General features: G+C 40.6%; 1 protein-coding gene across 1 annotated transcript in view; it reads right to left on the reverse strand.

The window, feature by feature from the left end:
* The window catches only part of vps50 (VPS50 subunit of EARP/GARPII complex), a 170,544-nt gene that overhangs the window by 11,895 nt on the left and 144,238 nt on the right, over positions 1-14,411 (reverse strand). Inside the window, exons 23-26 of the mRNA XM_080734824.1 lie at positions 13,792-13,940; positions 9,921-10,017; positions 8,129-8,287; positions 3,967-4,088 (exon numbers count right to left, since the gene is read on the reverse strand). Of these exons, the coding sequence (XP_080590950.1) occupies positions 3,967-4,088; positions 8,129-8,287; positions 9,921-10,017; positions 13,792-13,940 (527 nt within the window). The remainder of the gene's footprint in view (positions 1-3,966; positions 4,089-8,128; positions 8,288-9,920; positions 10,018-13,791; positions 13,941-14,411) is intronic.

Genomic DNA, 14,411 nt, shown 5'->3' on the forward strand with positions numbered 1-14,411 from the left:
TGGTGAATCCAATGCCTTTAAGTTGCTGACTGCCTTTGACTTTATTTAGCGATTCTAGGCAATTAAACCATTTGAACAGAAATCCAACAGGTGTCATTTGCATGGAATATAGTCGTATTTGGGTTAAAATAAATCAAACTATGCCATACGTACATCAGACAGCCGATATCATTCATTTCAACAAGATACTCAGTGAATGCCACTGAAATACCCACATGCTCAAATGATCGAGAGTAAGAATAGTGGGGTCATCATGGGAGTGCATTTTACAGGAAAGCAGAAATTATGTTTGAAATGATTTTTGTCATAAATGAGCTAAATCCAGATTTAAAATCGTCTACAGATTTTCAATCACTCATCTAAAAGTCAAAATAGAAATTGGCATGCTTTCGGTACTCTTGGTGTTGAACACACAATTTTTGTTTCGTCTGACCACAGAAGTCCTCTAGAAGGTCTTGTCTTTGCCCATGTGATCAGCCGCAAACTTCAGTCGAGCCTTAAGGTGCCGCTTCAGGAGCATCTTGCATGGCAGGCTCTTAGCCCATTGTGATGTAAAACATGTTTGACTGTGGACACTGACAACTGTGTTCCAGCAGATTCTGATTCATTGCACACCTGCTTTTTGGTGGTTCTAGGTTTACTCTTGATCATCCTGACCAATTCTTTCTCAGCAGTAGGTGATAGCTGTGCCATGTATCCATCCATCCATCCATCTTCAACCGCTTATCCGGACTCGGGTCGCGGGGACAGCAGCTCCAGCAGAGAGCTCCAAACTTTCCTTTCCTGTGCAACATTAGCAACTTCATCCTGGGGGATCCCAAGGCGTTCCCAGGCCATTGTGAAAATGTAATCGCCCCATCTAGCCCTTGGTCTGCCCTGGGGTCTCTTCCCAGTGGGGACATGCAGTTTATACTTAAAAACAATTGCTGCACAGTTGCTTATTTGATTGAAACAACTTTCTACATGGCCATGGGACATTAGCATTGCTGTATGTATATTTTTGACCCAGCTGATTTGGTAAAATTGTCAGAAAACCCATAATAAATTCATGAAAATAAACTTTGTGATTTCTTTTGTGTGATAAAGAAGTATTTGCTCTAATCAACCTATATCAGAAAAATAAGAATTTTGGAAATTATTGGAAAGTCAAAACTGCCATGACATACATGTTCTTTACAAGTGTATGTAAACTTTTGATCGCACTTACTAGAGATGCGCGGATAGGCTTCTGAAGTCATCCGAATCCATCCGCGCAAATTCATTATCCGCCCATTATCCAACCGCATTAATTATATCATCCAATTTATAAATCCGCACCATCCTCATCCGCAACTTCAAAAGTATTATTATTATTATTACCCTTATTAGGCTAATATTATTTTCTGGTAGGCTATTCCCTGTTAGTTTTCTTAGTTGTGCGATCACAGAAATGCATTGATCTAGCCTACGGAATGTCTCCGTTCGTCTTTTTTTCTTTCTTTTTTTTTTTTTTTGGAGTCGGTGCTGCGCGTCGATGCAGACAGACATGCAGGCAGACAGTCAGACAGACAGACACACGAGAGAGAGCGAGAGCGAAAGAGAGAGGAACAAACACAACTTAGTGGGAAGTTTAACTTGCCTAGTTACCTACTGTACAGTAGACTACTTTACAATATGGACTATGGAGCAGCTGAGAGAGATTCACTTTTTACCGCAGCTCGACCAGAGGTAATGAGTGCGACTGGCCGACTGCGACGATGCATGCCGTGATGCCGTTAAGTGGACACAGCTGTTTAGTTTTATCGTGGACTGCACATTGCCTCATGAAAAATGATGGTTAGGCTACTTTACAAATTATAGCTACAAAATAACACACACTAACACAGACACAAGCATACCTAGATTTCGCTTTTTATTGATAGATATAATAGGCCATAATTTATTTCCTGCATTATTTCATCCGCGGATATCCGAAATTAATTAATAATTATATTTGATTGATCCAAATCCGACTGCACCGCGGATCACCGCGGTCCACCGCGGCTAAAACCGCTATCCGCGCATCTCTAGCACTTACACTTTTTTTTGTAAAGCCTATTTGTTCAATTCCAGTTTTAGTAATGTTTTAGTTAAAGTTATACCATTTAACTTTTTTTATAAAACAAATCTTAAAATTGTCCTAACTCTTAAATCGCTAAAGTTTTAGAACACCCACTCCGTTATTTTCAGCTTCTGAAGCCTTCTCTTTATATGTTTTCTATGATCCTGACCGGGGTCCGGTTTTCGCGCAAAAATTACGTCATCATACACTACCGGCCAATCACAGCGAGGGTTATACACTGCCGGCCAATCACAGCGCATCTTGAAGTGGGGTCGCTAGTAGGGTTGCCAACTCCCAGAGATTCAAATAAGGGACACCTTCTGGCCGCCCGCCAAAGGCGGGTGGCCGAAAAAAATTAGGGTTTTGAGGGGGGTCAAAACCCCTGAAATGCATAGAAAAATGCATTTTGGCACATAGTCACAGACACTCAGACAGTTATAACACACATTACATTACAAACACAACAGGTCTTACATCTGCATCAGGTTACACTTACTGTAACATCGCATAAGGACATGGAATGCTTCAACCATACACCAGATATATCTATAATAAACCATGTAGGCCTTGTATGTACACCTCAATTGAGGCACAGGGCCTAGGAGGCTACTGTACATAGTCTACAACACTAGTTCCCAAACACTGTCCCATTTGTGAGTCACAGAATTATTTTTATGGGTCCTTTAATTGTTTGTTTCCTACATTTTGTTTCATGATTTAGTAATTTTATGAATAAATCAAATACAAATTTATTTAAGAAATCCCATAAATTAGAAAACAAATATTTAAGAAGTAGTGAAAATAGCCGATCTACAAGCTCACAACACTGTGCATAGCGACGCATTGTGAGCTTGTAGATCTGCTATTTTCACTAGTTTGGGTAATGAGCAAATGTCTCATTTCTCTTTTGGGTCTTGGGCTAAAATGTTTTGGAACCACTGGTCTACAATATACTGCTGCAGAGAAGGGGGGAACAAGTAATCTGCTTGGAGCTTTTCAACATCAAGAACCCATAGTATTATAAGAGCATTTTGCACATACAGACACACACAGCTCACCTGCTGCAGATGAGACTCATTCTTTCAGAATATCCCACAGTTTTGATGCCAAAAGAGCTTTGGCTAACAAACCTCACATGCAGGTACTTAATTTTCGGTAGAGAAATGTTAGTTGCACTTGTAACTTTGTTTTGTGTCGCCCGCGCTGGCTCTCCCATTCAACAACGCACAACGCGACAGCGCAACGCACAACGCAACAGCGCCAGCGTTCATTTCCACAGACGAAACATGCCCAGGGCTGCAGTATACACAAGGAAGCACGCACGCACGCAGCACACACATACATAGACGCGAGGAGGCACCCCCAGGGTCCTAGAGCCCTTCAAATACAGCACAAACACAAAGGCAGGCAGATGATGCCTGGCGCACGCACAGAAAAACATATATTTGATGTGCATAGTCCCTTTACCGGGACAAGCGACGTCCCTTACGGGACACGCCTCTTTCGGTCAGAATACGGGGCGTCCCGGCTAATACGGGACGGTTGGCAACCCTAGTCGCTAGCTATCACAATAGGGCGGCCATATTTGTAGGCGCCCGTGTGTCTCTATCTATACTCGGGTGAAACACTCCGTTTCTCCGGAATGCCTGAACGCACAGGAACCAGGGACCCCTCTAAAGATAGATCTCGGCGAGGTGGAGGCAGACGCGGGGGTGACGCGGGGGTGTGAGGCCCGGTCCGCGGCGACAAACGGCCGAAAGACGCGGACGCTACTGACCACTAGTTGAGCAACTTACACAGTATAGCTTTAAGTATAATAACCCTGCCAATAGACACATCTCCATATTGACAACCTGAGGAAGAGTGCAGTCCTACTGGCTACTTACCCCTCAACCAGGGTCCTGTTGGCTAAGCGGATGCAGTGCTCCCACAGGACATTGGACACAGCCAGGGGGATCCGCACTTGTCTGGACACATCACCCAGACGCTTGTTAAACTGCTCAAACTCCTGGGAGATTATGAAAAAGAAAACGAAGAAAAAAGTTTAGTACAATCAGCAGTTGTGATTTGGCATTGTTCCCAATTAATCGCAGGAAACCTGGAACAGTATAATCTATAATTGAATTTGATGCAATTTCAAGTTCAACGTACGTGACAGGTTTAAAATGTATTAACAATAAAATCTTGGGCATGGTTTATGTCACATTTATGCAAGACCCTTTTAACAACCAAAAAAAAAGGCCATTAGTGCATGAAAAGTAATCAACAAAATATCCTATAAAAACATTGGCAAAATTGTCAAATAATAAATACAAAAATGTTACTCAGGAAATGACTTCAGTGTCTTTCTCAGTTGACATGACGAATTATCAGCCTGTGCTTGTTGCTCCCACTAAAAGTTGGAATTATAAATGCTGGTATCACAATACATACAGCTGTTTTTCAAGAGAGCAAATTGAAATTGCAAAGGAAACGTAAACATGAGTGATAAACATGGCCATGAGAGGCCCTGTCTTATAATGCATGTAAGAAAATATCCATCTAAAGTAGGCTATAGGCCTTTTTTGAGCGGTGGTCACAACGCTCCTATACGTGGCCGTGTGTGTGGGTCTGTCTCCGTCCGTGTATGTAGCCTAAACTTCGGCGCGTAACTAGTGCCGCACCATTTACGCCACTCGCGCAATATATACATCAAAATGTGCGGCTCGGCCGGGAATGGTGTGCTATTACCTTTCGTTCCGATCCGCCTTACCATGCCGACGTAATCGGCAAAAACGGCGCTTAATTGTCCCCATTGACTTATAATGGGACAATGCAAGAAATCACTTTCAAGTATTTTTCTCTCGTAAACCATAGGAGCTACAGTTTCAAACCTCGGAGAGGAGATTCATAATGATTTTAAGAATGAATCGAAAAATAATTACATCACTCGGCCTCATGGTGGCGCTATAACGGCCCACTTTACGCTTTGCCCCGTAATTCTTGAACCGTAGATCGGAAAATTAAAATTCTTTTTTCCCTGGATTCCTTGGGTCAAGACGCATCTCCCCATATAGGCCACGCCCATTTGCGCCAGGATAGATTTTCCGCCATCTTGAATTTTCTCCAAAACACACTTTTTGCTCCTTTTCCTACATATTTTCTTCAAATGTCACAAAAATCGGTACACATGATCTATGAGGTGGGTAAACCACCGCTCAGTTCACACGGGTGTGATTTTTTTAACTTTGTCTTGCCTACTTTAATTTTAAATATAATATCTCTACAAAACTGGACCTGAAGGAATTTGAAGGCGGGCAAACTGTCATTGCTTTTTGTACCCCAGACATCAAGAAGTGCTGTACTACAGGCCTTTTCATTCATTCCAAATGTTCCACAACATGGTCTGCGTGAAGCATCTTGTCCAAAAAATATATAAATATTTCTGGTGCTGCTGTCTTTCCCTGCCATTCTATATGCTAATCAGTATCGGAGCTGAACACTACTGATCATCATGCATTTATGAATACAAATGTCTCCCCTGCTTTTCACAATGAATTATCCTGTAATAATAATGCCATGCCAATGCCAATCTTTATCCATAGTGGAAAGTACATGCTGTAATTGATGAAGTCAAGTATGATAAAAAAAAAATCACCATTATTAGTTGCTGTGGAATTCCTGCTATAATATTAACCACATTTCTTGTTGTGTCAAAGTGTACTGTACTGATTTGACGTGCTGACACACATAAACCAAAGCCAAAGAACATGCTCTCCTCTGGAAATTCAACTTAGGCCTATAAACTAAATTAGTTAAGCTTAAGCTGGGGAACAGCTGCACAATAAAAATCCTAAGTGTTCATTTATCCATTTGTAACTCACGGACCGGTCTCCAGGGGTGTTTAAATACGGGTCCATTTGGTTACATTTGCACCACTCGCAAAGTCAAATTAACACCCAAGACAGCCATTTGTGAGCCCACTGGGATATTAGGAAGGTGGGTTCGCGGTTTTTATTAACAGGATTGGCCCAGGATAGGCTGTGGGTATTTTAATTTGCCATAGCTCTGGCGTGACTTAGCCGATGCTGGTTTCCTGAGACATGTGCTTATGCATGTCGGAATTTTCTCAAGGCTTTGCGATAGCAAATAACAGCCTTGCTCATGATTCTTCTTTCCCTGAGACCATGCTTCATGTCCCTGTGCGTCAGAGGAATGAAACCTGCCGCCACCCCATCACTCCCTTCTTTCATGCAAAATTTATAACGGGATGAGCGGACAGCATGAATAAAGACGCTCATTTAGAGGCAAACCCTGAGTGTTTCCAGGAATAGGTGAGAGACTGGAGACCTGTGGTCTTTAACGAGAACAAAAACTTAGGGGGGCGATCTGCATTTACCGCTCCAAAGCTGACCCATTTGACCTTCTCACCTCCTTGGCAACTAATTGATCTCTATGGGAGATATGAGCACATGTTATCTGTGTGAAATGTGAATAGGGATGGGAAGATATGAAAATTTCATATCACGATTATTGTGACAAAAGATTTACGATATTATCACGAAAATCAAAATCCATTATCCTGAGGAGGAATATTTGCCAAAAAATAGTAGATCTACAAGCTCACAACGGGTCGCATTTTTTTGGCAAAGACATCAGCTATTCTCTCAGCTATTTTTTGGCAAAGACATTTGATGGCAAAGACATTTGATAGAGAGTGAAAAAAGACTGTATCAAGTATGTATATTATAAGTACCTTTTACCAATTATAGAGGGTTTAAGTGGTACCGGATATGCAGCTGGGCAAATAAAAGGTGAACTGATCCCAGTGCATGACGGAGGATGATTTCACGATAAATTAAATCATCCCTAAATGTGAATGACAGCGATTGCATTGAAATGTATCTCTCCTACTTATTCTCTTACAGCCACAGCTCAATTTGCTTGGGGGACACAGGGGTGGGGTTCCACGCCGCTGCTTTTGATATCTCCTCTGGTCATTCATTTTTATAGCCGGCGCATCTCAATGCGTTGTGAGCTTGTAGATTTTCAGCAAAGATATTTGGTATAGAGGTGAAAAAGGAAGGGGCCTAGTCTAGACCCCACGGGAGTACGACCATTCAACAAAGTAAAATGTCACATGGTTAATTCACTGAGTGAGCGAAGACACAGAACACTTTCATCGTACTTGTCTGACTTTATTCTATCTTCCATTTTCCAAGTAAACCTTTTTCCAATCACATTTTTGGTAGCACACACTTGTCACTATGTCAAATCAACCAGCTTCATCGGGACACACATGTGTGCTATTTTGCTAACAGATACGTTATATACAGTTAAATTTATATAAATTAAACTATTTTAAATTAAACTCATTTTCTCCATTGACTTTAATTAAAAATAAACTTTTCCCAGATATGTCTGACATCATCATGTCTGACATCATAGACCACATGAGACTGACAGAGTATGCCCATATATAGACCACATGAGAATGACAGAGTTAGGGCTGGGATGTGATAAAAAATGTTAATCTAATTAATTACAGGCTCTGTGATTAATTAATCGCAATTAATCACATTTTAATCGCACATCGATATTTGACCTGAGAAGCAATTTTGTTGTACGAGTGAATCAACGAGTGAGTTTTTTAAATCTAAATTTCGCATCCACTGGGCCAAGCAAAGCGCTCTGATCAGCTACTTCTCCCTTTGCGTTTGTTGTCTCTTGGTGCATCGCTATGATGGGTATGCCCGAAACTGAAGGTTCTGTGGTGCAAAAACTAAGTGCGATTAAAATGCGTTAATTTCTTTAGTCGCATTAATTTTCTGTAATTAATTAATCGCAATTAATCAGTTAAAGTCCCAGCCTTCAAATATATATATATATATATATATATATATAAACAAACATGGGTCCCAACCCACTGTTTGGGAAACAGGCCTGTAGTCCGTCCGTAAAAAAATTACCTACGTACGAGCACATAAACCGAATATCATCTATAATACACACACGAGCAATGACTGCACTTTGTACAAACCCAGACGTCAGGTATGCATTTCTGGTTACCTTCAAGAGGACGTCTACATATACGTTGTGTTGGGACATGATCTCCCGGATGTCCCACTTGACCCCGGCCATCAGGAGCAACATCTGTTCATAGTCGATGGCTTTTGCGGCCACAATCCAGTAGATGGGTTTCCTTAGTTCACTGGCCGTGGACACTGTCTGAGAGATGAGAGAAAGGGAGAAAACTCAAGTATAATACTGTGACAGGTGTATTTAAGTTATTTTTCTTTTTTTTTTAAAGATTTGTTTTTGGGCTTTTATGCCTTTATTGATAGGACAGTAGACTGACAGGAAATGGGGAGAGATGGCGAGTGACATGTGGCAAAGGTCGTACGGATCGGGAATCGAACCGGCGATGCCACCAGGCATCCATGCCTTTCGATTTTATTCCATATTACACAAGATACTAGATATATAGATATTACACTGATGTGAGAGGTGTGAGATAACAATCTTAGGTTTGTAGTGTGAACTGTCAACTAACGCAGTGGTTCTCAACCTGTGGTTAAATTATTTTGGGGGTTCCCCAGATGATTAACTTAATGTGCAACATTGTTTTCTCACTCCAAAGTAAACAAACCAACATAAAGTTTAAGTGTATAGACGGTATCTGCACTTTTCTAAAGTGACAATTTAAGGACTTTCTAATACCTCTAAAATGACAAATTGTCAAATATAAGAGGCAGAAATTGTGAAAATAGAACAGTGTTACAATAGAACAGTGTTATACAAAATGTAATGCCTCAACTCTTAGTGCTCGTCAGGGGGGGGGGGGGGGGGGGGGGGGTCCCAGTTAAAATATGATTATTTTGGGGGTCGCGGCCTGAAAAGGTTGAGAACCACAGAACTAAACGATATAGAAGGATAATTGCTGTTTTTGCGGTTTCAACGGATGAATTCACCAACCATGATATTCATTTGCTGTCAGAAACAGACCTCTCAGTCTCTGCAACGGAACAGAAGACTAGGAGACAAGGCTGGGTGGGTGTGAATGACAGACAATTTTCTGTGCCGTTGATGGGGAAATAGGCCTGTGATAGAGGTATGCAGATGCAGTAAAATTTGTACTTTGGCAGCCTAAATGCTGTTCTTTTTAGACCAATAAACAGTGCGACAGATGGTTACAAATCAACAGGTTTGTGACAGAAGTTAATTCATAGGATGCAATTCTTCTGACTACACCCATTAATTATTGATCATCCGCCATGATGTTGCCGGGTCAACTGGGTGCATAGAAACCATAGGAAAGAGGCAGACCGATGCCCCTTTCTTGGATATTTTATGGTTACAGTATGTGTATTTATATGCATTTTTTTTTATGTCAGCCAATTACATTTGTGGACTTCAGCCAAGTGCACCAGCACGTTATAAGCCAAAATTGACACTTTGTGAAGGTGAAGAATGAATGGTCATGAAGACCACCTGCTGAGGTCTGGCCAAAAAACCCTCAAGCATGGCCACCCGTTGAGTTTACGAACATTTTTCGTTTACCTGATAAGAGTCCTGCAATCAGAGTACTCTGTTACTTAGTTACATTTTCCAAATAAATTGCATTATTACTTCTGTTGCCACAAAAGAAAATGTAAATCCATCCGGAGCATTAGCGCCATCTATGCTTATTTCCTACTTCTTTTCTTGACAAGGCACAGAAGCTATTTTGGACTTTTTGGTAAAAGGAGTGAGAAGATCATGCAAATTGTGCCAGGGTGACAAATGTCTGTCAGGCCAGGTTCGATTTGGAGAAGCGGAGTGACATTGCAGAGAGGATGTCACTGTATGGTGATTACAGTACCTGAGAATAGAACTGCTGCAGGAAGGGCTTCTTGGCAGCAGGCATCATGGTGTCAAGGTGGGACTGAAGGGAATCGAACTGTTCAGCTAGAAACACCCTGGGAACGTACACATGAACATGGAAGGTCAAACTAGGTTAGGGTTGCATTCAATCCACACACACAGCATTTGAAATTGGTGCGGTACATGGCAAATTACATCAATTGAATACATTTTTGATTCTGTGTTGTTATGTGACAAAATTCCAGTCGGGCATTTTAGTTGGTTTATTGTCCTTCACAGGGCATCAACTTTAATCTAAAAAATAATCCCTCAACCGGTCATTCAAATTGAACAGTCACAATTGTTGGCCCCACTAGCGGCGGGACTTTGATGAAGATCAATGAATTGTAGGAATGTGACCACCACATTCATGACTGATTCCTTGCACGGTACTTCATATGGCAACTGAACTGTTGCCTTGCCCATTTCCTTTTCTCTAGAACTGGAAGAGACGTTTTCTTCTTGCTTTAGCACCAAAACGCAAAGTAAAAAAAGATGACAAAGGGCTGAGAGTTCACAAAAAAAGAAAAAAAAGGAAAAACTATAAAAATGTTAGCTAATTATTACCTCAGTTTCATGGTTATTCAAGACTTCACCACATGAGATGTCACCCAATGCTGCGCCTAATAACAGCTAGAGCACATTAACAGTGATAGACACTGCTAATTAATACCCATGGTGCATGGGCTCAGTACATTAAGTGCTCCTTAGAGCTCTCCCATAATGTCCCATAATCATCTTTTAAACAAACTGGAGCCGTGCTCAACAGAACATAATTGTAGAGTAGACAGACAGAGAGAGAAAGTTTTAAATGTAGATGAAAGAATTCCCCCCATTCAGATTTTACTGTGGCAGTAAGTTGAGGAAGAAAGTTGCCTGCAAAGATGAATATATTTCCAAAATGATGTTTACATGATTAGATTGTTGGGATTTGTTCTGTTGGTGTGTGTGTGTGCCTGTTGCAGACACTAGTTCCTGCTGAGTAATAATTAAAACCAAGCTCCATGGAGGCCTATAAACTATTAAGAAAACAAATCTATAAACACACTCCAGATGACTGTGTTGAAGTAATTCAACTTCAAAACCAGACAAATTAATGACTCATAAACAGAGCATCCGTAGGGCTATTTGGGGCCAGGCCAGAGATTCTTCTAGTAGATTCATCAAGGATTTAACAAGTGCTTGCTGGGCTAGTAAGCTATATGCTGAATTATATTTGTTTTTATCTACCTGAGAGGAAACAGCTTGTGTTTACCCCAAGGCTGATAGTAGTTCAGCCTAAAAACAAGTACACTTTCACTGTCACGGTCACGCTTGCTAGGGTAAACATGACATTTAGACAACAGGGAGTGCAGTGCTTATAGAGTTCCTAATCCTGGTAAATAAATTATTTTCTCAATGGGCTCCAGAGCTTGGTTACAAAGTTTCAGTGGAACATTTTGAATGGCTTCAGTTTTTCCTCTCAGATACAAAAGTAATGTCTACATGTCTAAGATAAAAAATATATATATATATCGTCACTGTCTGGCCAAAACCTCTTAACTCCATTTTTGAGGTTTTAGATTTTTTTTGGCACAAGTCAGGGCTATTGAACACCCTTTACATCTGAGTGTTGGTTAAAATAACATTGAACCAATGGAAAGTAGTAAAACGTGCTTGGGACAAAACCTCCTAACTCCACACTTTCTGCCAAACCTGCTAACTCCACCCTATTGACCCTCTCTTTTTGTCATAAATATGTGCTATTGAACACCCTTTTCTACTTAAAAAGTAGTAGAAAGCCCTTCGGTCAAAACCTCCGTCCTAACTCCTCCTAGGAGGTTTTGGCCCGACAGCAGAGATATACAGGTATATATAATAATAATAATTGTCTTTTTATCAATAAAATGTTCTACCAAACTAAATTGGTAGAACCTTTTAAATTGATTAAATCCTTATGCCAAGGGGTCTTCACGTTTTTAGGCCAAGGACCACTTAGTTGAGAGAGAGATGAAGCAGAGACCCCCACAACCGTTTCAGAGATTCCATATTTTCATTGTTTGACAGCACAATCATCAGTGTTTTTTGGATTTATGTCAATTTGTGTTTTCAGATAATTAACCACTTGAACCATCAATACTTAATAAACTTGACCTTTCACTCTGTACTTAGTCTGCTCTTTTTACCCTCTATAGTCTCTACACCAAAACTCTTTGCCGAAAATAGACAATCTACAAACTCACAACGCCTCGCAGTGCGAGGCAGGGTGAGCTTGTAGAATGTTATGGACTATGTTACCGGTATGTAGAATGTAGAATGTTATGGACTATGTTATGTAGAATGTTTTTTTTAACTCCATCCTTTAAGCTGGCTACAGTCCATGCAAAACTTTTTGATAGTGTGATATAAGACATTTCTTTTTGCCTGAGAGAGCAAAAACCCATCTGGCTATTGATGAGTTGGTGTCTTGACATCTGGATGTTCTGCATACAGAGATCCATAAGGAGTATGACAAATTTGGTTTAGACAGCAGACGTCTCCACAGTCATACTTGGCAAGGGGTGCAGCAGCAGACATTGTTAGGCCTCATTATGTATATGCTGGTGCTTGCGTGGTTCAATTTGCATCGGCCAACAGTTTGTGAATGACAAAACGAGAGGGAGACAGAGAAGGAAAAAAAACGTATACCGTGCAACTGAAACTGTTTTGGTGAATTGTGTCTCTGAACACAGAATTAACCTCAAATTATGGAGGTATTAACAAGTAAATTGGTTGAATCTCATTTACTCACAAACATTTCCATGGTTCTCCACATAGTTCTACAGTATGATTGTGGTGACATTTGTTTCTCACAAAGATAGAAGAGCACATGCATACAGTACATACGCTCACGCACACGTAGCCAAGGCCTGTACAATGTAACTCTACCTACATGCAGTTAACAGCTCCTTGGGCCAGGCAGTGATTAGAGAAACTGCCTCTCTAAGCTGATGGGGGAACTGCTGAGATGAATGTTAAGTCCCTAGTTACACTGAAATGGCCACATGAGACACAGTGGGCAGCTTGGGGAAGACACAAAATTAAGTGCTTGTGATTTCTCATTATCTGCCCCAGAAGAATAGTGCCTGATCAGCTCTAGCACTTTTTGAGTTCATATACTGTAGATCAGTTGTTAAATGTCATTTCCACTTCATTTCACCTTAGCAGGATGATAATTAAGTTGGATGCTTTTATCATTTCATGAATGTTAAGTTACAATGAACCCTAGAGTCCCTATTCTGGAGTGTAGTAGCACATTTTGATTTAGTTGTATTCATAGTCTTTTGAATAAAATTCCATTTTGTTTTAGTCACATTTAAGTAATCTAAAATGTGTTAGTTTTACTCTAGTTTCAGTCAACTAAATATATAATTTAGTTCTACTCGATCTCTTTCCACTAATCCCTCCCTAACATCTTAGTCTAGTTGTTTGTTGATTAAATTGTCAACATATTTAGTCATAGTTTTAGTCATCATAGCTTAGTTTTTATTTAGTTTTCATTTAGTTCTCGTCACTGAACAAAGCTAGTCGACGACCATTTTTCGTCATAGTTTTAGTTAGTGAGCTAAAACAGCCGATCTACAAAGTGAGATTGTAGATCGTCTATTTTAGCTTGGTGTCGAGGGAAAAAAGGAGAAACACAGACACAGACCCTTGGCGGAACCCGGGCAATGAAGTAAAAAAGGGTTTAAGTGGATTAAGGAAGACATTTTAAGCTGTGGTAAGTTTATAACATTGACGTTTGTGATGTTTTCTAAGACTATGACTAGAACTAAATCTAAATTTCCTATCAAAGGTTTGGGAGTACTTACAGAGACTCTGTGGCCACCACTCTTTGGGCCAGGCCATAGAGCGTCCCGCTGTTTGTAAGAACCACCATCTGGCTGAGGTGGGGGCTGGGGACCTTCTCCTTCCTGTCCTCTGCTGGACCGTGGACCCCGGGATTCTCCCCTAGTGCTTCCTGGAGTTGACACAGAAGCATGGAGAAAATAAGTGACATAACGTCTTTGTCGGGTGGAAACCTTGGGTTAAAAACGATTTAAAATAGTGAAAATAGACGATCTACAAGCACACAACGCCGAGGCGTTGTGTGCTTGTAGATCTGCTATTTTCACTACTTTTGTGCGACACTTTTGTATGATGTAGGGCTTTAATTTACAAAAAGAAAAAAAAAGAAACATACAAATGTGAAACTTGGAGATACGAGTTTCTGCCTGACAGTGATGATAAGCAACCACAAACAAAGAACAGTTCATCTGTAGTAAAAAAAAAAAAAATACTGCATCTTCCATGCAGTGTTGATACAAAAGAATAAGCACCAAAACAAGGCATAGGAGCTCATTATAAAAGGAGAAACCGAGATCGATAAATATGTGTAGCAGGGGGACGTGCAGTAGGACTGAAGCTATTTAGGAAATACTGATTAACATTT

The sequence above is a fragment of the Nannobrachium achirus genome (genome assembly GCF_963921795.1).
Source record: "Nannobrachium achirus genome assembly, chromosome: 10".
Taxonomy (NCBI): Eukaryota; Metazoa; Chordata; class Actinopteri; order Myctophiformes; family Myctophidae; genus Nannobrachium; species Nannobrachium achirus.